Genomic DNA, 23,897 nt, shown 5'->3' on the forward strand with positions numbered 1-23,897 from the left:
GGGGAGTTTTTCCGGGGCAGCCCGGGAGCCGGCCGGGGAAGGACGGAGATGCTGAGCTGGTGTGGGACCCTCGGGAGCTGGGCTGCACCTGGCCGGTGCAGGCGGAGCAGCAGCCCGCCCTTCCTCCTCCTGCACTAATAGTCCTGCAAAAGGACCCCAAAGTTGGGCTCTGAATCCACATTAAGCCAGTGACCCCATTTAACCCTCTCAGGCAGGTGCCTTGTGGTCTCATGGGGCCGGGAGCCACGCAGGTTACACAGAAAACGAGAGTGTTTAGATGCCTGATGATACGCTTTTGGATCCCGATGCCAGGTACTTGTTCTAGGAAGTCTCTGCTTCAGAGCTAACAAGAGGGTTTAGCTTGCATTGCATGCACTCAGAGAGGACTGCTGTTTGCTAAGTACTCTTGAATCACTTGGCTTTCTCTAAATCAGACTAAGCAATAAGACAGGAATAAGGAAACATTCATATTTTGGTTTGTTATGTTTAGACTTTGCCACTTTCTTCCCTAGGAACAGTTGAAAGGATACTTTCTGTATTGTGCTTGATTCTGATTTGCATCCCAACAAATTTACAGCATCTGATAGGATTTAGATTTTTGAAACTTCTTGGTGGGGGAAGGGAGAGCTCAAACGTTGTCTGTCAAAGGTTTATTAATATAGTGAGGCAGTAATTAACTTGCCAAAGCACTTGCTAAGCACCCCAGTGCAAACAGAAGAGAAGCCTATTTCTGCACAGTTTGTTGCTTTAGTCTGTATTTTTCCCCCTTGTTTCCAGGTTCTTCAAGAGCAGCTACACGCAGTTGCCAGCTTCCCTCCATGTGGTGCCCCAGCATGCCTTGTGCTGGTGATGCCACACATACCATTCATCTGCCCTGGAGAATGGAGCCTACCTCTAGGGGAAGGCAACAGGTGCAGCCCCAGAGCCTGGCTCCTGCGGGGTCAGCAGCAGTGGTCTGGGGGAGGGAGTGCGGATTGCAAACCTGCTCCCCTTCCACATGGCCACGCTTCCACTTAAGTGGGCTTGCTCTTTTGTTTCCAACCAGATGCCCAGGGCATCTCACACATAGTTCTGACTTAAACCTCAGTCCTCCCTTCAAAACGCCTACTCTGAAATGCAGAGAGGGAGGGTTGGATTTGGGATTAAGAAAGCTCACACAAAATCCAGATTTGGGGTGAAATAATCTGGGTGCTCACCTTTCTTCACCAGCAGTATGTAGTTTTCTAAACTTTTCATTTTTCTTAATAATTGCAGTCCTGTGGGCCAGTGGGCCAGGGATACTGCAAAGAAAGGTTTAGGAAACAGTACAGGAGGAAACCTGGGCACCCTTACTTTCCTTCTGGGGCAGGCTCCAGTTTTTATTGCTGATGAATGGTGGGTGTGATGCCCTGCAGACTGCATAAAGAGAGTACCGCATGAAGGGGAGCTGGAGACTCTTAGGTGTTTGTAAGACTTTAGCATTAGCATGAAGTACTAGGGCCTTAATGATTTCTTTCATGTGCTTCAGACAGATGCGCTTATGTGCGGTACACTTCTCCCAAAGACTGAACAGATTCACAGCAAAACAGATGAAGTTGTTCTAATGGTGTGCTGCTCAGCTGTCACTGCCAGTATAGCCTGCAAAACTGGCATCCGAGAAATGGAGAGACTGAAAGGAAGAATTAGAGCCTCAGGCAGAAAAAGCATGCAAGGGCTCATAGTTCAAGGCAGATCTAGCTCATGGTACCCGTACTGTGACAGAAGGAGAAGTTGGTTTAATGATAATGATATTTTAAAGCTACGTATTCTTTGAGGTCTGTGTACTCAGCTTTTAGAGATGTTGTGTTGTGCTGGTCACATTTAGTCTTTTCTGGAAGCCCACAGGGACTGTAAATTCTTTTAGGAAAAAAAGCTGAGATTTTTCAGAAAGCTACAGGAATTTGGAGCTATAAGAGAAACATAAATTATTGTGAGCATTGGTAACAGTGCATTATGGCTCCAAAAATGTGTTCACTTAGATGAGGTGGTGGACTTGAACTCATTGGTCTGTATGAGGAGCTATGACAAGCCCGTGTGAGAATGGGACTTTCGAAGGTTAGAGGTATATAAGAAAAACTTTTACCTCTATGAAACCTGAATATTTGCAGTGCTAAATAAGAGTGTTATTGCAGAAATAAAAAGGAGCTAATCTGGTTAAATTCAACCATCTTGTGGGAATTACACTTTAAAAACTACAGAAACATTTTGGGTTTGACATTTCATATCTATGAGTTTTGAAGAAGGCTAGTTCAGCTATTCTGATTACTCCCCATCCCTCTCTGAAAACTGAGGTTGTCCCTGTGGATAGTTGAAGGCCAACACCAAGGACAGGTGATGTGTCTATTGAAAGCAGTTGCATATATCCTGCATGGTGAGGTAATGCTTGCTCTTGCTCTTCTCTTACTGTCATTTTCCTTAAGCTGCTTCTGGGAGCTAAGTTTGTATTTTGTTTACAGTTCTTTCCTTTCTTTTGAGTTATCCATCACTGCCATTTTCTGGCCAGGAGTCCTTCCACATCTTTCTTTACCTTCTTTTTCCCTTTTCTCCTGTATGTTGTGCCTTCCAAAATCTTGACACTCAGGCTGCCTGGCCCTGAAGACATTTCTATTTTTATTCTAATTTCTCTTCTACCAGCCCAGACGTCACCCTTGGTTTGTCTTAGGTCTTCAGTTTCTCCCTTCAGGAGGCAACTCTCTTTCTAGCACATTGCTCTCACTTTGCCTGAACACTGAGAAGAAAAAATCTAGTTCACAGCTCTATATGATCTGAAGCCCTTTGTCATGGACCATCTCCCTTGCTTCATGGATCTCTTGTTCTTTATATATTTATTAAATTTCTGGTTTCATGATTAGATTTTTTGTATTTTTTCTTATTTTTTTTAGATTTTTTTTGTTAACAAGGTATTTATTGTTATTTCTTATTTTGTATTTTATTATTTGATGGTTATTCATACAGTGTTTCTGTTTTTTTGGAGATACCTATTATGAAATGTCCTCATTTCTTTACTGCACTCATTTACTTTAAATTAACCAAATGCATATTTCCAGAAAGGTAGTGCCATTTTTTTGTAGTTCTATCACACTAGAAAGTTTACTCTGATTTGTTGTCTTCTATTTGCATTATCTTTCATATTAGCTCTATACCATTTCTCATCCTCCGTAGAATAATTGTATTTAGATTATTTTACTACATGTGATTTAATTATCTAATCTGATGTCTTTTTTTCCCCCCTGCACTGTTATTTTGTTTGCCTACTAAAGTGCAAAGAAACAGGATGGTTTTTTTGCTTAATCTGCTTCATGTGATGCAAAGCACAAATTAAATTCTTAAAAACATTACCAGAAATTTCAACTGAAAAGAAAGCTGGCAGACTTGTCCATTGGAAGGCCTAGAGCAAAATAACAAGAGCAAAAAATATAGGTCATATGGCCAGAATATTTTTGGAGGGGTGCTGTGGTAGAAATCTTGGCTTAGCCTGAATTGACCCATGCTTGGCTATGTCTCTAACTGTAGCTTTGACATTTTATAAGGGCTGAATACTGATTGTTGAATTAAGTGGTAAAACTTCAGAGAAATCAAGGTTCACCAACACCACAGAATATATAGTAGGAGTTTCCACGTTGGCCCAGTTCTCATTCTCATAAGGTCTGGCCACCACAGTCACTTTGTTGTATTTCCTTTGGGTTTTTTTTAGTGTATTCTTTTAAGAAGCAGCCAGTCTCCTTTATTGTTTCTATACCCTGATATGAATTTATTTAATAGTCCCAGATTCCAGTTCAGTGACTTACGTGGTCTCACCTCATTTCAGACTCTGCCGCTTGCTGTGCTTTATGAAACTGCAGTAGATTCATCTGTGGTAGGGTATTTCTCCTAGATGAAGCAGAGGACCATTTATAAAACCATAGAGAATGGTTGCATTAAAAATGTTTGAGCAGGTTTTCACTGCAGAAGTGACCAAAATTACTTGCTGAGAATGGGAAGAAGTACAACGATGCTTAAAACAACGTTAAATAGTCATGGTTGATTTTTGCTGTAGATTAACCCCAGTGGGCTAGCACGTTTTCTGTATTTGATATGGTTGATTTAAACTGAGTTCTGAATCATCTTTAACACATCTCTAATAACATGTTTTTTTCCAGTTTAAAGCTGACTTGAGTGTAAAGTTTCTGGTATACTTTGGTTGGAAAAATTTCCAATCATTTCTTCTGCCATCATGTCAACTGCTTCTTAAGGAGACTTTCTACACAAAACACGTAATGTGTATGCAACGTGGCATGTTTTGAGTTTACTAAATAGTTTGTCTACATTTTTTTTCTCCATGTGAGAAATATATCCTACTTTGAAGTATTAGGTGTCTGTTTTTCTTTACCTATTTTCCTACTCTTCTTTTTTTACTGTGAATTTAACAGTATCTTTTTGGAGACCTTAAAATAAATCAGATTGAAATTACCCTTGATATAAGAAGGCACAACTCCTAATGGAGTTCATGGGAGTTATGTCAGTTTACCCAAAGACTGAATTTAGCCTCTCTGCTTTGTTGTGAAACCAGCACACAGTGCTTCATTTTATATTTGCAACAGCCAAGGCCTGGTTTTGGAGAAGTAAAGCTCTATGATGAGTTGTTACTCATGTACTTTGGAAATTTCCATGCAATGTATAGTTTTTATATGAAGATAAGTTAGTACATAGCATGGATTTGTTTGGGTTTCAGTGATAATTTTGTTTGGTAAATCCTGATTCTTGCTCTTTCTCACAATATTTACAAGACAATTTGAATGCTGGAAAGGATTTGTCAAACCATCTGGCATCCTCTGAAGTAAGAAACCCTGGCCCTGGAGGAAAGGCAAATGAGTGAGGCAGGAGCAGCTAGTTAGCAGAGCACTTGCATTCTACTTGTCTAACAGCATACTCTAACCTGTAGTTTATGAAAGAGTGGGAGGTTACTTTTTAGAGATAGTACTTTCCATGAAATCTAGAGGGAGAATTTTTTTCAGTGTGGAAAATACTTCCTGCAAAACTGGGAAAACCCATTTAATTTTATGTTAGGGAACTTGATTGGAATGCTAAAAGTGTAATCAAAGAAAACCTTTGCTTTGATCTGAATGCTGTACAATGAGTATTAATATGAAGATGGTTTTCTTCAGAAGCTGCATTAATCTTCTGTAGTCATGTTTTTCTTTTATCAGACGAGGTTTTGAGGGTAACAGTGGCTGTTTGCTTCACTGTTAGTATCAGATAGGCAAATGTCTATCAATTTCCTCCTTCTCAGGAAGTCGGATACTTTGCTGAATCTGTGTATCTTTGTCAAGGCTGACTTCCCAAGCAAATAAACTAATCTTCATATGGACCCTATGCAATTATCACATTGTCATCTCTGTCGAAAGGTAGCCAATAATTGCTTTGTATGGATCATTCCTTTTTCCAAGTTTCTCACTGAGGCTTAACAGAGCCTGATGAGGACATATAACATATTCCTTAAGCTTCACATGGAGCCTTGTGCAGGTAAAGTACTTCAGTCTCAAAGGGAATGTCTGGGAAATCACATACACTTGGTCTGAGCAATGAGCTATGAGTAAGGGAGAGACTGCAAAGAGATCTGATAAGGGAATATGAAATACAAAATCTTTGGAGCTTTTCTGGAAGCTGCCAATTTGAAGGAACTGTTTTACTTTCAAGGTTTGCAAATTCTTAAAGAACACCTGTGTTGAGTTTCACGCCACTGATTCTGTTGACTAAAATAATCTTCTTTTGATGAGTTGACATGAAGTAATAACCTAATATAGCAAGCAGTGGTGATGGTAGGTGCAGTAAGGAAACACAAATCATACTTTGGGGAGAAGATGGGGAAGGGACACCAGAATGATTGAATTTGATTACCAGTAACTTTGAAAATTTTAGCTGGTGAAGTCTCTGAGCAGATGAGATACTGAACAAACCTCAGAAACACAGGAAATCTAAGAAATTTTCAGATGTTTTACATGTTGGCATGTTTACAAGAGTATTTTATATGGTTTTATGAAAGTCAACCAGCTGTGCTGTTCTTGTGTGATGGAAATTCTAAGGCATAATTGTCACGACCCAGCTCATAAAACCACCCTGGGTGGGATGAGTGGGGTTCACGGAGGTTCTATATGTATATGTTCCCTTGGGGCAAATTAAGGTGAGACGACACCAAAGAATTGAATACTGACTTAAAACTTTAATGCAGGCAATTGCTTAGGGAAAATGGAAAATGTGGGGAGGGGGTATAACAAAATCAAGGGAAAAGGAAAATTACTTGGTAAAGACAATACAGGAATATTTTACAATCCACTAATAATACTAAAATCTCATAGCAATGGGGTAAGAATAGCATAACTACCAATATTACTAGGTTTAGTACTAAGCACCACTAAAATAAGCAATCTACATGAAAACCTACTAAACAAGCCCCCAAAAGGAGCTGGCATTAAACTTAACAGAATTATAAAAGAAAACAAATTACTTGGTAAAGACAATTCATGACAACATTACCAACCACCAACAGCACCAAATCTTACAGAGATGTGATAACGACAGCATAATCTCCAACAATACTAAGAAACCCGCAACCGCTCGTAAAACTTGCAATCACTTAACCCGCAACTGTTCACAACACTTGCAATCACTTTTCAGTACTAAAATAGACAACCTACGGAAAACCTGCTAAAACAGCCCCAAAGAAGCTGGCATAAAACTTATAAGGTGTTGCCATATGTGCCAGAGGGAAAACAGAGACAGGCGAGAGAGAGAGAGAAGGAGGGGAGCCGGAAGGAAAAAAGGGGAGAGGAAAAGGGTGAGGGAAGAGAAAAGGAAAGGAAGGAAAAGAATAAGAGAGGAGAAAGAGAAAAGGAGGGGCGAGGTAAGGAGGGAGAGAAGAGAGAAAGAGAGGAAAGTTATCACCACTCCTTGGATCCCTGGATGACCATCAGCATCTTAAGGGGAGGTGTTGCTCGATCAGTCTGTCAGCATCTCAGGAGTCCTCAGGTGGTGGGCGCGAGGCCCTTCTCTTTGTGTATTCCCCTTTAATAGACAGAGGCAGGGCCTTACTCAGCAAGGGTTTGCTAATTTGTTGTAAGAGCAAGACTAAGTCCATTGTTAGTGAGGGGAGTAAGGCCTTCGATGTATTCTTTGCCCCTTCTTATCTGCAAGGAATATAGCTTAGAGTCTACAACTGGAATGCTTTGAGACATCACAAGGCTTCGCCTTATCAGAGCCTCAACAGTCAATTTGCAGCTTCTGCAAAACTACGTGAATAGTCCTTTACAATAATATATTAATTCTTCACAATGCAGAGCATGCAATAAGGAAATAAATACTTTCAATAAGGAAATAAATGTATGATGTTAGTAAAGCAATTATCATGCAGAATAAAAATTGGCTGCTAGGTCTTGAATAAGTGTATGTAGGGAATACTTGTCCAAACACAAGGACAAGAATGCTTTTTGTGAGGTCCTGCAGGGATCTACATGCTTATAGAGTGGATAGGAGTGATGACGTTTGCTTTGGCAGAAATCTAGCTTGCTTGCTTGGTAATCTAAGCTTGTTTAAAAATGGGCATTTTAATATAAGAAAGCCACAGGTAACATACAAAATTAGTGGTTGTACTTCACAGACCAGTGGTTGTGAAAGCAGCTTTGGTGTTGGAGTGAAGATACAGCTGAACATACCTTGCCATGCCGAGGCTGAGACTAAGAGATGCAACAGTCCTTGGGCTTATGCACTCTGATGTTAGGTAGGACAAAATGGCAGATATATTACACTTGCTTTTAATGTTTGTGATGTTGTTACTAGAACTGGTTGCCAGTCTGGAGCCCAAGTATTGTTAAAGGCTGCTGACGAATTAGGAGGGATTCAGAGGAGTTTCAGTAATGCTTAGAAAACCTTCCTTATGTCTGGGATCTGGTTTATCCAAGATAACTTTAAGGGTTTTGCTTAAGATCAACAGGCATCTTTATGAGGCAAGATGGTAATGGGATCCAGCTGTTCATGTACACAGTAAAAATAAGGTAAGGGGGAGGTGGGTGTGGGGAGAACCACTGCTGTTGTGACCTGTTCATTTCTAATCGGCTGTTACTAGAATGTCCAGGTCAGGCCAACTTCACCACCTAGAACTACAATTGTTTTTGTTGGCTCACATGACTATTGTGCTTGCCCATTAGTAAGACAGAGTTAGCTTGGCTAGTTGTAGCTGAAAGGAAAAAATGAGTTTCTGTCTTGATGCTGTCCATAACTTTATTGTAGAATCTTAATCTTCTAAATAATTTCTTCCCTCTTTTTCTTATAGGGCACCAATGCCTCTGCTCTGGAAAAAGACATTGGCCCAGAGCAGTTTCCAATCAATGAACACTACTTTGGATTGGTCAATGTAAGTACCATTCTCAGGAGGCAAACCATATACAGAACTATGGCTTTGACGTTACTTGAAGTTTGGTTTCCTCTTTTATTTCCTCCCCTAATCTTGTTCGAATGTAGGATTGTCTTTTTTTGAAAAAGGGCTGTTCACGTTCCAATTTTAGGCAAAGCGGGTTGCAAAACTGTGTCAGATGTTTGAAGATAGCTTCATTCGCCCCCAGAGAAAACAGTTTACTGTTAATGTTTTCAGGGTTTAGAATTTACACTTCAATAAAGTTAAAAGTCTATTTTAGCTGTGAAACATTAGGGAAGAAGTCATAGAAGTCTGCACAAGCTTAGGTACAGCAGTTTGCATTGAGGACTCTCTTAGGAGGAGATTTTTTATCTAAGGAGAGAATGAGTGAGAAGGGTGTTTAATCACTTGTTTATTCCCGTATAAATAAAACAGATATAGTAATTCTTTCCATTGAAAACTTTAGTCATTCTGCTACTAAGCAGTAAGATAGAGCCCAGCAAGAGTATATTAATATATTGAAACAAGGTTAACGAGATCCCCTACAATAAATATATCTCTTGCAAGTGTAAACTTTTACTTTGTATCTTAGTTAATTTAGAACACCATAGGTTTTTTCTGTGAAGTGTCAGGGGTGGGTGTGGAAATATATTCCTACAGGAGCTACATGGCAAAATGGCTGGTATGTGGCAGTGGCACAGAAGCCAGAAGTTGAATGAAGCAACTAGTTTTATTGTGATGCACAGGGATTAAGGTTGTTTTTAATTTTACATGGCAGTTTGGGAACACCTGCTACTGTAACTCCGTGCTGCAGGCATTGTATTTTTGCCGGCCGTTTCGGGAAAATGTATTATCATACAAAGCCCAACAGAAAAAGAAGGAAAATCTCTTGACTTGCCTGGCAGATCTTTTCCACAGTATTGCTACTCAGAAGAAGAAAGTTGGAGTTATTCCACCAAAAAAGTTCATATCAAGGTTACGAAAAGAGAACGGTAAGTGTAAAACTGGAATCCTCTTAGACATTCATACATGGATCAGGAAAGTATAAGTAAATATTGGACAACGTGGTCATATTAATCAAATGTTCAGATCAGATTTGTAAATTACTTTTAGTACTTTGTAGAGTCTAGATATTAATATTTTAGCATCTATGTACATGATAGTATGCTTGAAATAACCATACCAGGTTTCATAAGTTTCCAAAAGCTCATGAATTAATGATGTTTTCACAGCATGGTGGGACAGGCTGCACTAGTGAGCTAGGGCTGGGAATTGGGTGGCATTCTGCTGTAATTTTTTAATTATTTTTTTGCGGAGCATGGCAGAGGGAAACATTGAGGGCAGTTGGCAGTACAGAAACGGTGTGACCTAGGAGTGTTACAGGCACCACCAGCCCAGAACACCCTGGAGGACGGGTAACTGTATGTATGTAGGGGTGTTCAGTGGACTACACATCAACTGCTGCTTTTGTTCGTAGAAGTTGTGGGCACAGTCCTACTTTGTGAAGCATCAGGCCCTTTTTGAGCGTTAGGTTGGCAACAGCACATGCCTAATCTTGTAGTAGTTCTGTCTAAGGGATATGAGGAACATCTTGAAATAAGGAAACCTGCCACACAGCTCCATTTTGGCCTGGATTCATATCCGTGTGGGTGGTATGCTTAGAAACAGGGGAGCTTTGAATGAAGAGACAAAGTACAAGTCAAACACCTGGAAGAAGTTGCTTCCTGGTGACAGCATATAAATGGGCAGACTGTCACACTTTCAAATGCCTGTGCTGGAATGAACAAAGTTGGTTCTGATTCATCTAATGATAAATGCCCCCACACTGTTGGGGATAATTTTTAGGGACTGAATCTTGTATTTTCAGCTTTTTTAAATTATGGCCAGACTCAGTGTGTATTAACCTGCTTATGTGTCCAGGCTAGAAACTGCAAAGCTGAAGGATCTGTGCAATATTTTCTGAGGAAATCCACATGAGCTTTTTCAGGAGCAGGGGGATAAAACTATACTACTTGGGAACACAGATTCTTTTTTCTTCAACATGGTGGGCAAAATAAGCCTTCACTGGAGAAGTCTGTACTAAATCATCACTGAGGTATTCTCCCCTTCTCCTGCAAGCATTTCTTCTTAAAGAGGGCAAGTCTCTGCTCATCAGAGTTGTGTGTGAAAAATGAGCTTTGTTAGATGGTGTTGTTATTACTATTTTTGGGGGGTTAACCTTGGCTGGCTCTCAGGTGCCCACCAAGCCTGCCTCTCCCTCCCCTCCTCAGCAGGACAGGGGGAGAAAAGAAGATGATAAAAACTTGCACAAAAAAAGAGCAAAGGTTACATGCAGAAGCAAGTCAAAACCAAAGGAGATATATTCTCTACCTCCCATCAACAGGCGATTTCCAGCCACATCCTTGAAAGCAGGGCCTTGATATGCATAGGAGTTGCTTTGGAAGACAAACGTCTTAATAAGTAACGCCCCCCGCCACCTCCTGTAATGTTCCTATGTGTCTGAGGGACTTGGAATATATGGGCGGGAGTCAGTGCTGCCTAAAGTTAGGCATCTAGTCTAAGGAATTAATTTAGGATGAGTCATCCTCTTGCTTTCTTCATTGACTGTAGTGGGAGCCTACACAACCAACTCGAAAGAAGAGTGTAACCTTTCAGACAGCTAAAGTTATGTGAGATGAAGCCTTTCCCCAAATTAGCTTCACTGAAGCCAGCGTGACTGCAAAATTGCTCTATTTTGGCATGATTCTAAATACTTCAAGGAGTAAGGGCCAGTACATGTATTTGGACAGAAATAATGAATTTAGTTTGCTTTCTTGAAGGATATACTCAGCTTGAGAAATCTCGACTCTCTTCTTCACAGATCTCTTTGATAACTACATGCAGCAGGATGCACATGAGTTTTTAAATTACCTGCTCAACACCATCGCAGACATTTTGCAGGAGGAGAAGAAGCAGGAAAAGCAAAATGGAAAACTGAAAAATGGCAACATGAATGAAGCTGAAGATAACAATAAACAAGAACTCACCTGGGTGCATGAGATTTTTCAGGGAACACTGACTAACGAAACTAGATGTTTGAACTGTGAAACCGTAAGCATTGGGATAGATTTTGTTGTTGTTGTTGTTGTTGCCCATTAATAGGTAGATACATTTTATATATATAAATATATGAATCTTTTCAGACATCTGAGAATTGTGGATATTCTTGTAGACTTTATTTCTTGAAGTGAGTATATTCTTTTCTAAAAATTTATTTTTCTAAGCATTACTTGGCTAACCTGTGCCAAGTCTTGCTGTTCTATAACATATCTCTACAGTTAAAATCCTTGCTAGTTAATCAATACATTTCCTTATTACTGTAACTTTGGGAGAAGATATTCACGTCATTATTCCATGAATAATTGAAATGTTAAGATGAAGTTGTGTTAATTCAATCCTAAAATTTTCTAGAGGATGCTGTCAGTTTGAAGTCTCTTATGTTTGAAGTATAAGTAAAAATTAGTTTTAGTTAGGAACCTGATTGCAAGTCTCCTGTCAATTTCTGTGCTTTTCAATCACATGCTCTTACTTAAAGAGAAAAGAAATAATAGCAAAAAAAAAGTTTCTCTCTGTGAGGTTGCCATGTTAGAGACTAACACAGACAGGAGAAAAATTGATTTTAGGGAGAATAGCCACACTGACTTTCCAAAAATTAACCTCACCTAAACTTTGCATTGTAAAAGGTAGGTGTCAAGGATGAACTAGTTTTCTCATCTCTTTCTGTAGATGATGGAGATTGCAAAGGAGCTCCTGCAGGAAGATCTCTTCATCTGTCTCTAGGCTGTTTCATGAAACAGAAAGTTTTTAGTAGTATCAGGTATTCTGCTCTGTACAACTTGCCCTGGCTATGTGGTGGTGCTGAGCTGTTGCAACTGTTGGTGCTGCAATGCTGTGAGCTGGGCCAGCAAAATGATCTGGCTGAAGAATCATTTCTAAGTCAAACCAGTACTGCTACCAAACACTCCTCTAAAAAAATGTAACTTAGATTATCTGGATTAAGATGGGAGAAAGTGCCCAGAGAAGGTATCTTCAGATAGCAAGCTGAAGTTAAATATCTAACTTTAGACAGCTGAAGTTAGGTGAGATAAACCCTATCCAGCTCCTGCCAGATGTGTAAAAGAATATATTCTGATATTTCTAATCATAAAGAATAGCTCTGTACTCCAAGAAAATATGAATTCTCCAGGGATTTGGGTCAGAAAGGGGGGGAAAAGGAGAGACAGTGACAGTCAACATGAAAAAAGGCGTTGGTCCAAGTTTGTAACAAGCTCATATAAGTGAAAACAGGAGAGAGATATCGAAAATAATTCTTCAATCTCTTTCAATTATAGAAACCCAAGTAATAATAGTAAGCTAAAATAAGTGAAAGGGTAGAATTATTTTTTCACTAACAAGCTTCTTTAAATGCTTGTGGCTTAATTTTAAATTAATATCCAATGTTTACTCAGACAAACTGTACTGGAGTCAGGCTGTGTCCTTGGATAACAGCAAAACTGCACAATACCCTATTTGTAATTCAAAGTGACCAAGCTTTATGAAAAAAAATTGCATTGGCTATTACTGCTGTAGGAAGGCTTGTTTTTAGCTTCCTGTGAATGAAGAAATACTGTATAGTACTCAGGATACTTTTCCAGTTTGTTTTTTGTTGTATTATTGTATATTGAAATCTTGGGAAATAGTAAAATGGATTAAAAAATGTTCCATTGCTGAAATATTCCTATGCAGTGCACGAAGAACCATTCAGATTCCAGCAGTTCTTATTCTCACTTACAGAGTGCAATCTAAATCTATTTTTCCAGCTGCCTTTGGTTTTGTTCTGTATTCTATCTCCAAATAGCTCATCTTCCCCTTTCAGTAAATATTTGATGCGCTGAAATCAATAACAAAATTTTTAGCTTTTTCGTGGTGTTCAGATGAAACACCGTACTTGCCAAAGACTTTTCCAAGCATTTAGACTCTTTCTTGGTATGCAGTGTGTCTGACAGAACTCTACTTCCAGCTGTAGAGACGCAATGTTCTCTCAAGCTTTGTTGCTCGATCTTTCGAGCTCTAGCTGTATGTTTATACTGCAGTTGATTGCTGCCAGTTTTGTGGTTTCCTGTCCCCAGTGGGTCGAATCATGTCTCAAGGAGGATTTTTGTTTGAACAACTGCTGTTCATTTTAATTGGGTGGATGTTATGCCTCTGTACATCTTTGATAATATCAAAATTCATTCTGTTAAAGATGTTCCTCTGGATTCAGGACTGATATTGGCTGCATTCACCATATTTATAGGATCCCTGATAGAACGCAATGATTAGCTGCAAGTGGTACATTCACATTCATAGAACGGCGGAAATCGGAGCACGAGGGACTTGTATCAGAACAATGGATTCAACCCTTCACTGAAGTTCTTGATTTGAACTTGACTATCCTATCGTTCTATGATTCTGTCATGTGATTGACTTATTCTAAGGAAATAGTCATAGGAGGCAAAATATGGAGGGTTCATTCAACATTTTATAAACAGAATTGGTTGTTATAAATGTGACTAAATTCATGTGCGGTAAGTAATTCTGCAGTCTTTTTGACTCAGTTTAAGTATTACAGCAATTATCCATTTGGATTATTTCTTTTTTTTACATTACTTAATCTTCAAGATTAAACACTCCAAATGAAAAATCATTTTCAAAGCAAAAATCAATTCTGAAAATGTTTGGGGTTACTTTTTTAAAAATAAGAGCTCTTTATTAGAATTTTTCTCAGCTTGTTCTGTCTAAAAAAAACCATTTAAAAATGAAATTATTTTGCAAAATATTATCACTTTGTCATTTTTAATCTTTTAAATTTTTAATAAAATTCTTGACCAGGAACAATATTCAATGCAGAAATTAAGATGTGTCCACTGGAAATACAAAGCCAGCCTTTTGAATGCTTACTGGAGAAAAAACATAACATGGTTTAATATGACATTTCTTGACAGATGCTTATATTTTTTTTATTTGGAAAATACCTTCATTGCATCCTTAATAGTGGAAATAATTATGTAAGGCATGAACTGTGATTATGTAATGTAGTGTATTATACAAAGGGTAAATAGAATTCCAGTAAAATGAGATACTAGGCTGTCTTGTGTAACAAGGGAACATACATGATGCACCAGTCACAGCTAATATAGGGGATGATGGTCCCCCTTTAATGAGCAGGAGACTGCAGTCATTGGTCCATGGTTGGTGGGTTTGGATAAGTGGAACAGACAGTAGGTAAATTATATGAAAGCTGGATTGTTAGAGTTGCTCACACTGAAATAAAAAAAAATTTCAAAGCATTGAAATTAACTATTTTTGTGTCATTCAGATCTACAGAAATTGCTCTATCTTTAACATTTGCACATAGATATAAACGGCATATAAATGTATGGCATTTTTACTAAGTCTCTGTTTTACATGTATATTTTTTGCAACAGGTTAGTAGCAAAGATGAAGATTTTCTTGACCTTTCTGTTGATGTGGAGCAGAACACATCAATTACACACTGTCTAAGGTAAATTAATGCATCTCTTTGGCAGATAGTTCTTTCTGACTTTGCTAAATTTTCCAAGTTTAGCAGGTACAGAAATGAGAAGTAGAATAATACTGGGTTTTAAGCTTTTCCTAAGCAGATGAAAAAGACTGTAAACTGGATGTTTCTTCTAATGACAAAGTATACATTAGTGTATTTTGGTTTGCTTACTTTCTCTTTCATTGTGTGTGTTTGAAAGAGGAAAAAAATAATCTCATGGGGAAAATAATTGATTGTCTTGTCATCTAGAAGAATTGCTGCAGAATAATAATTGGCTTCAAAGGGATTTAAGTATGCTTATCTTTAAGCTTCTACTCAAGTGGGGGTTTTTTTATTAAGACTTACATCCATATTAAAAATTAAGTGTATGCTTTGCAGAATGAGTCCCTAGCGGGCAAACGATTTCAAAAATCTACTTTTCTGACATATAAGTTTCTTATTCTGTGTCTCATCCTCAAACTATAGGGAAAAGTCTTTTATTCTAAGTTTCAGTTCTGCTCCTAGCGCACTCTTAACTATTAAACAAATACTTCAGAAATTAAAATAATTTTCAGACTTACATGGATGATTATGAGAAGTTAAAATATCCAGTTTTGGCATTGTTACAGTAAACCAATGCCTAGATTTAAGACAATATGTTGCTGCTGTAAGGTGAAGATTATCAAACAGTCAAATTACTCTTGCAAGCTCCAGAATTGCTACCAACTTTGAAATTGCATTTAACAGTTATTCTGGAATGCCTAGTAAGGGTTGCCTAGTAAGGGTTGCCTGGTGTCTCACCCCAAATTGAGAGATACAGAGAAAGCACGTGAGGTACTAACCCTTTCTTGAGTCAGAAAAAAGTGATTTCTCTGTGGATACCACAACTGTACTAAGTAAAAACTGTTACATTTTAAAGTGCTAGATCCAGATAGTGTTTTTCCTTCTCAATTTCTGTTCAGTCACCTGGAGGTTACTGTAGCAGTCCTTAGCCCTCAAGTAGTTCACGCTGCAGTAACTAGTGTCTTTTTAAAAGGTGAGCAAACTGAGGAGCAGTTTTTAGAAAGGAGAGCAAAATTTTCTTTTTGCCCCTTTGTCTCTTTTTCTGTTCATGGTCACCGATAATTGAACCAGTATTGGTACTGCAGGCTACAGTTAGCACATTTTTATGTTCTTCAAAGTAGCCGCTACTTTGCATTTGTTTGTGTCAGCATTACTTACCTTTCCCTAGGGTGTTCAAAGTCAATTTGAAATCACATTGACTTGCAAGGAGGCTGAAGTGTTCATCTTCTGAGGTCCTTTCTAACCTGAGTTGTTATTTGGTTCTGTGACATACAGTTACTGGAGACCACCTTTTTCTTACAGCTTAGTCTGATGAAATTGTTAGAAACTGCTGCTGTACACAAGTTACCATCCGTCCTTCAGCTTTCTCCATTTTTTAAGTTTAATTTCTTAGTAGTTAAGGTTCCTGGAAATGTTTTGTTTGGAAAGGTCTTTTGAGGCAAAGGCACAGAGTACTTCAGTGAAAGTACCAGTAGTATTTCTACTAGTGAAGAGCCACTGCCTTGCATCTACACTGAACTACATCTGAACTACTGCAATGAACAGGTGAATGGTGGAATTGAAAGGGTTGCCAGGAGGTTAGCCCCTGTCTCCACCTCAGACAGGATGCTTGTCCAACCTGTTCCTAAATATCTTTTAGCAGTAGTAGCTCAATTGCCTATCCCAGTCATTCCTGTTCTTACTACTAACAAGTTTTTTCCTGCTGTCTAACATGAATTGTCGTTGTTTCAGTTTAAGCCCATTTCTACTTGCCCTGTGTACTCTGGATATAAAATAGGGGTTGCTCTTTTTCCTCTTAGCAGCAGCCTTTTACTTACAGGTAGAATGTCCTCACTTTCTTTTTAAATTAAACAGCCTAAGGTCATTCAGCCTTTCCTTCACAGGCCATCTTCTCTAGATCTCTGCTCACATTCATTACTCTTTGGCCTTCTCTCCAGTTGAACCTCTCTCTTGAACTTTTGAACTCTTGAAGTGCAGTTGCCTAAAATTAGCAAATATTCCAGCGGACATGTACACAATCCTGAGAAGAGCAGATGCCCTAAAAGTTTGTTTGTACATCCCAGTATAGTATCTGCCTTTACTCCAACAGCATGACATGCACTTTGAAGTCCAGCCGTTGTTTCTTTTGGAAATAAAAGGAAGCAAAATCTCAGTTTTTCTTTTCTTGGGATGGGGAGTGCAGGTTGCTATTTACAGATTAAACAGGAAGAGAATCATCACCTATCATCTATTCTGATTGTCTTTTACACTAGCAATGTGCCTACGTCTGTTTGGAAAGCATATATCCAGTTAGAACATGGATTTCCTCTCATTGGTCTATGGTATGCATTATTAAATGAAGTGTAACTGTTTTTGTGTTTTCTGTTAATAGGAATGGCGAAGTTATTACTCTTTCAGAAACTTTTCTGTCTCTTTTTTTTAACAACTGCTTTGCTGCATCTTTACAGCTTTAAATGCCACTGCATTGAAATGAAAATTAAAGAAAAACTGCAAAATACCATTTAACTAGAATGAATTTGCTTGCCACTACATATGAATGTTCTTTTGAGTTATTTGTGTAGCTTTTCAAATTGAAGAGGTCCCTGTGTACATAAGAGATCCAAAGAATATAAGCCTCTGGCACAGCTTAACTCCACAGGGAAGATAATGGGCCTAAAGCAATAAAAGTCTAATGACAAGTACATATCCATTATTTTTATTCTCATTAGGAGTTGCAAAGTTTACCAGTCCATTTGATCCTGACTTTTAACTAGTCTACCTGTGCTTTTTTTATTCCACTAAGAATTCTCTCATCTCTTAAAATAATAAATTTGTATTATTTATGCATATGAACAATAGAAAGCATATTTCATGTTGTAGCATATAGCATGTAGGGAGACACACTGTGGGAGCACATGAGGTCAATGATAAATTAGTATATCTTGAGCAGGTGTACTTAAAAATTCCTTTCCCCTGCTAAAATGCCATATAAACAGAATGCAGTTTGGCCTGTTAATGGAATAGGAAAGAGTTACAAGTGTCTTGAAACTCATTCTGCAGGTATACAGAAAAAATCCTCAAGCCTATAGTTCTTGTACATGCAGACTTTGTGTGAACTCCAGTCACTGATACGTTGTTTTTAACTGTTCAACATCTATTAGAAGTGTCACGCTGGAAGTCCTTGATCGATGAAACAGGTACTGAAGTTGCAGTCGTAAAGGGCAGCCAAAGCATTTGTCACTGGCATACCTCCCTTCCCCCAAGGAAAGAGTTATTGTTTATAAATATGCCACCAGTTTGGTTCCTGTTACAGAAAAAGGAATTAGTATGTGCTGAATAAGTGAATTAGTAGTGCCTCTAAATTCTGTGACTGCTTCACCTGCTTTGGTAGAAGAGGGTAATAGCCTGTCAGGTGGAAAGAAAAGACAAAAGAACAATTGCTAAGGGACATGTAACTGCATATTTGTCCAGCTTTCACAGATGTAATTCTCATAGCAGTCAACTTACCATTTAAAATGTTAGATATTTTTGGTTTCAGAATGATTAACGCATTTTAAAAGGAATTCATAAACTCTTTGTTTAATTCATTTTCATGTGAGGCTTGGCATAGAACAAATAGATATCTATCAAATTTCTGTCACCTGTACAAGTTTCTATATATTAGAAAAATATTATTTCCGTTGCTTTGCTTCGAGGTGGGGAAGGAAACTAATAAATTTCACAAGGTTTTTTTTTTTTTAAATAGAGATTTTGGGCTTTGAAAATAAACATCGGACTTTTTCCTTGTTAGAAGACCTAAAACATACACAAGCACATTCCACTGAATCTTGCAGCATTGTGTTCCCCACACATATAACCCATCTCTAATCTTTTCTAAAGTTTCATCTCTTCAGTTATGATTCCCTGAAAGGTTACTGTGTTTTTCAGAGGAACTGGCTGAATTATGTTAATTTTGTCTTGAAACTCAAATGTGAAATGAGATATTTGAGATCCATGTTTACCACTGAAGCAAATCTTTCCAGTGACCATGCTTTATTTTTATTTTAGAAAAAAAAATGTACATAATCAAAGTTTTGTTGCTACTTATCTTTCAAAAGATGCATTTTGTCCTAAATTTCAGCACATTCTGATCAAATTGTGTGAGACCATATAAAGAAAAAAACCTAGTAAAAGCATTCTCAACTAGTATAAATATTATTCAATCATATGAAGTGCCTCTTTGTCGTGCTCTGTCAACCTTACAGAACTTAAAACTTGAAAATGGAAAATCCTCTCCTTTTATGAAGCTATGTAAATAACTTCTAATACCTATGCCCTGGCAATTTAGATAGTCTTCAGCTCTCCCATCTACCCCTCTGATGATGATGCCAGGAAGAAATAATCATCCAGAATCCTCCCTTTGCCTTTGTAAGATGATTCTGGTGCTGCCTACTGTGAGAGCAGGCTGAACTTGCAGACAGTGTGGCTTCGGCCTCCATCCATGTGGACTGAAATGTTAAAATGGATTTTATTTGGTCTGAATTTGTCTGGAGTTCAGAAGTCTATTAGGTACAATACAGGTGCAATCAACAGGACAATTCTGTACTTCAGATATATCTATTTAAGGCCCAAAGTCACAAGAAAACCTGTGTGCTTAAACTGGAAGGTAGGTGTTTATGTCTGCATTTAAAGTTCTCAAAACACCTGCTCAGCTGCAGTGTAACACTAGAGGGGAAAAAAATTACTGTCTTTTTCTTTTTTACAGGGAAGTTTTTTTAGGTACCTAAAATTCTGCTCCAAAGCATATCAGCACTGTGACTTCTGACAAATTTTTGTGTGAACTGAGAGGCATTATCAAACCAGCCTTCCTCTGCCTCTCTCACTTCAAAAGCTCAATCCAGCAACATTTCCAAGTGTATTTGCTTGATCAGGATTTGCAAAATCTTCTATACTAGCTGACACCTTCCTTTTTAGACAACAAGAAGGTATCATCAAATGACTTCTGGATGACAGTTCAAGAGATTAGAGGATGCAGAAGGCTGACTTCAGATTATTTTTTCTGTATAAAAGGGTTCAAACCTATTTACAATGGAACACCATAAAATGTGAGCTATTTCAGGATGGCAGCAGCGCACTTGAAGCTGTTGCATTCTGCAAACAATTTTAAAAGGGGCTGAATAATTTGATGACTACACCCAAGTCTAGGCAGCCCCTTAACATATAAGAGACCAGGATTTAAGTCCCATTTTGAGATACCTGACCCTCCCCCTGTATCGTATGGAGAGCCTCAGCTCCTAATACAGGGCTGTCACAGCAGACAGATACCTTAAGTCACTTTGCAAGCCCCAGTACAGTTGCTTTAGATATTTTAGAAATCTGGACTCACTGGAGAGAGGATTTAATCCTGTATGTCTTTTTAGGGTTCCAGATCATCAGCAAAAGTGTTAAGATCCTTTAAGAACCGATAATTGTATTTGTTTACAGAGACTTCAGTAACACAGAGACATTATGTAGTGAACAGAAATACTACTGTGAAACTTGCTGCAGCAAACAAGAGGCACAGAAAAGGTAAGCAAAAAGCAGACTATTTCACCATGTCCCTCCTGGGCTTTGACAGACTTCTTCCTTGATATTTACTGTGTTTAGATACCTAGAAGCCTTACAGAATCACAGAATATTAGAGATTGGAAGGGAGCTCGAAAGATCACCTAGTCCAATCCCCCTGCCGGAGCAGGAACACCTAGATCAGCAACTACACCCCAACTGCATTCTCTGTGTGGGCCAGAGAACCTACAGACATTCAACACTATTACAGGTCTCTTAGTCTAGAAGCTACTGCTAGTTGACTACTGTTACAACGTGCTTTTATAATGCAAACATTTACTCATTAAGGAAAGACAGAATGGCTTTGAACTGGTCATATGCACTTTATCACATGCACTCTAATGCTTTCACAGGATGAGAGTAAAAAAGCTGCCAATGATTCTTGCCTTACACCTCAAGAGATTCAAGTATATGGAGCAATTGCACAGGTATACAAAACTGTCTTACCGTGTAGTATTTCCTCTGGAGTTACGTCTCTTCAACACATCTGGCGATGCCGTCAACTTAGATCGGATGTATGACTTGGTAGCTGTTGTTGTTCACTGTGGAAGGTAAGATACTTTCACGTATGTCTCAAGCTATTGCCAGACATTTGCCAAAGGCAGAGGTATGCCTGACAAAACATGGGGAGAGGGCGAGGGAGGACATAAACCCTGCTGCTGCACCAACTTGCCTGCATCTTGGCCTGAACCTCTTAGTCACCATTCCTCATAGTAAATCTATACTAGTTCAAAAAATAATGTCTCAGGCCTCCAAGAGCCACAAGATTGTCTTAAATTAATGGAGCTGTCTCCTTCCTCATTAGTCTACTTAGAGAGCTTGGGAGCCAGGACTCTGGGAGGGCCAGGCAGTGCTAGCATAGAGGCCCTACAGCAGATCACCTTGGTCTCCTGTCGCAGCAGTGACAATGATAGCTTTAGTAAAACTTCTCGCATATGAGATGTTGTCAAATATGAAACAAACAAAGAAGTCCTGGGGACTCTAGGAATACAATTTGTTCTCACTCTTTTCAAAGACTGTGTAACTAAATATTCACAGTTGATACCAAACTATTTTCCCTCTTAAATTTAGTTCATAATGTTTTTAAAATATATGCAATAGTTGATGCCTGCCATGAGCAAGTATTAGGTGTTCTATAGGTTGATTTGCAAATGGTCATGGCACGGATGAAAACTACACATTTAGCTTTCAGTTGATGAAGTCTTTGCAACAAGTTGGTGAAAAGGTGAGACGAGTACATGTCTACTGTACCACCAGGGGTGGGTTTACTATGTTTTTCATGACGTTTAGTTATAATTCAGTCTGCTTGCATATAGAAATGTGACTTATCAAAATGGACTCAGCAGTGTCTTCTAATATGTCAGGGTTTCTGGTTTTATTTTGCTTTCTAGTGGACCAAATCGGGGGCATTATATTACTATTGTGAAAAGTCATGGATTTTGGCTCTTGTTTGATGATGACATTGTAGAGGTCAGTATGCTGAAAGTCATGAGCATAACATTTGTGTTTATGTTCTCTTCTCTGTTTGGGGTTAAAATTCTGATCCAGATCTGGGTATAGATTACTAGTCTGCAAAGCCACAGTTCAGTTGTAATGTGACCTTTAGCTCAACTCTGTTAGGAGCTAAAATTGCTAACAAAATTATTAATCCTGTAAGTTCTTACTCTGGCAATGTCAGAGGGGGTTGCTTTATTTCAGAGCAACATCAAATGTTTTTAATATCAGACTTCAAGGGTTTAATTTGGAATGTTTTAATTATTTATGGAACATTTATTTATATCTAATAAAATAAATTTAATTAATCAAAACCTAAAATATCCAGAAACTATTTTGCAATCCTTGGCAGTATCCCTTGACAAAATTGGACAGGTTAGTGTTGCTCTAGAACTTTAATTTTCAACAACTGGGAAGTTACAAGAAAGTCTGTATTCTGTAGTTGGTCTGTGTTTGTCTGGATGTAAATTAGAGCAGGATTTGGCCCACAGCTATTGCAGATTCTATCTAAGCATACTGCAATTGATTTCTAAGCAAACCCTTCATGTCACTGTGGGACCTTGGCAAAACTGGGGTCTTGAGTCTGTTTTCCTTGAAGTAAATCCAGTGGAGGAAAGTAAGCACTGGGGCATTGCATGCGCTATGTCTTGAAGAGGGTTTCTGGAAATTTCAGAAAGGTGGGGTCACATGGTCACATTTAGGTACTTTAACAGTGTTCATTACTGCTTTCCAAGGAATCTGTTATTGGAAACAGCCTAAATCAGTGAGGTTCTCTGAGACAAACATTCCTATTGACTTCCATGAGTGAGACCAGTAGGGTTTAGCCCCTGAACATTACTCCTTCAGTGCTTAAATTGCAAACAGAATTTGCTAATTGCTACCCTGAAACAAATAACTGAATGTCTTTTGTGTTTGTACAGTTATTTAATCCATGTTTGGTATTTCTTTTACCTAACAGCACATTAAACAGTTTTATTTATTTTGCAGAAAATAGATGCCCAAGCTATTGAAGAATTCTATGGTCTGACCTCTGATATATCAAAAAATTCAGAGTCTGGCTATATTTTATTCTATCAGTCAAGAGAGTGACTTGGCAAACTGTGACAATTGCATACAACAATGCTGAATGCAAAAGAAGGTGATAGCTTCTCTGAACTGACTTTTACACAGACCACATCTTGTATGGTTGAACAACGATACACTCTGTCTCCTATTAACTGGTCTATATGGTATTGACTATAACCATCCATTTTTTGACACACAGAACTTTGGGGGGGGGGTGTTTGTAGTTTTTAAGTCTGATTGAAGAGTTAATTGCAGTCAGATTTTAGTGGAATTTATATGGACTAACATTTACAGATAATAAGATCTGGATGTCAACTGTTAAACCCAATCCAGCTGGAGTAGTATTTTAAACGAAAGTGTTCATTGCATTTAGGGCAAAATTGTTTAAAACTTTCTAAATGGCTTTGTGGTATGTTGATTTACAATGCATTCCTTTAAATACATCCTGACATGTACGTAACCATTTTAAGTGTAAGGAAAAAAATCTGTTTCATGATTATTGGAATTGTGGTTTGCATAGGGGATTTTTTTACATGTTACTCTATGCTGCAAAAAATATGTTCTTCCATAACCATTTAAGCTTTGGGTTGTTAAAAACTTCCAGTGCATAACCTCAGGCCTAAAATTCACATAGGGGGATTTAAATTACAGTGGAACTAAGTAATTCTGTATGTCCTGTCACTTTGTTTATCATGAGAGAGTACAGATGAGGTGAGATTTCAGAACCTACAAAGCACTGGAATAAAGGGA

At 38.4% G+C, this 23,897-nt stretch overlaps 1 protein-coding gene across 1 annotated transcript; it reads left to right on the plus strand.

The window, feature by feature from the left end:
* Positions 1 to 777: 777 nt before the first annotated feature.
* On the plus strand, positions 778 to 23,319 carry LOC104464198 (ubiquitin carboxyl-terminal hydrolase 46; the record flags this gene model as incomplete). The annotated part of the gene is made up of 11 exons (XM_010076841.1): positions 778 to 911; positions 1,255 to 1,374; positions 3,781 to 3,874; positions 8,324 to 8,404; positions 9,183 to 9,396; positions 11,265 to 11,494; positions 14,890 to 14,966; positions 20,469 to 20,552; positions 20,942 to 21,139; positions 21,980 to 22,058; positions 23,070 to 23,319. Coding segments are annotated over 11 exons (1,413 nt in total), but the record flags the coding sequence as incomplete, so codon positions are not given.
* Positions 23,320 to 23,897: the final 578 nt, after the last annotated feature.

This window comes from Pterocles gutturalis, unplaced genomic scaffold, assembly GCF_000699245.1.
Source record: "Pterocles gutturalis isolate BGI_N339 unplaced genomic scaffold, ASM69924v1 scaffold6368, whole genome shotgun sequence".
NCBI lineage: Eukaryota > Metazoa > Chordata > Aves > Pterocliformes > Pteroclidae > Pterocles > Pterocles gutturalis.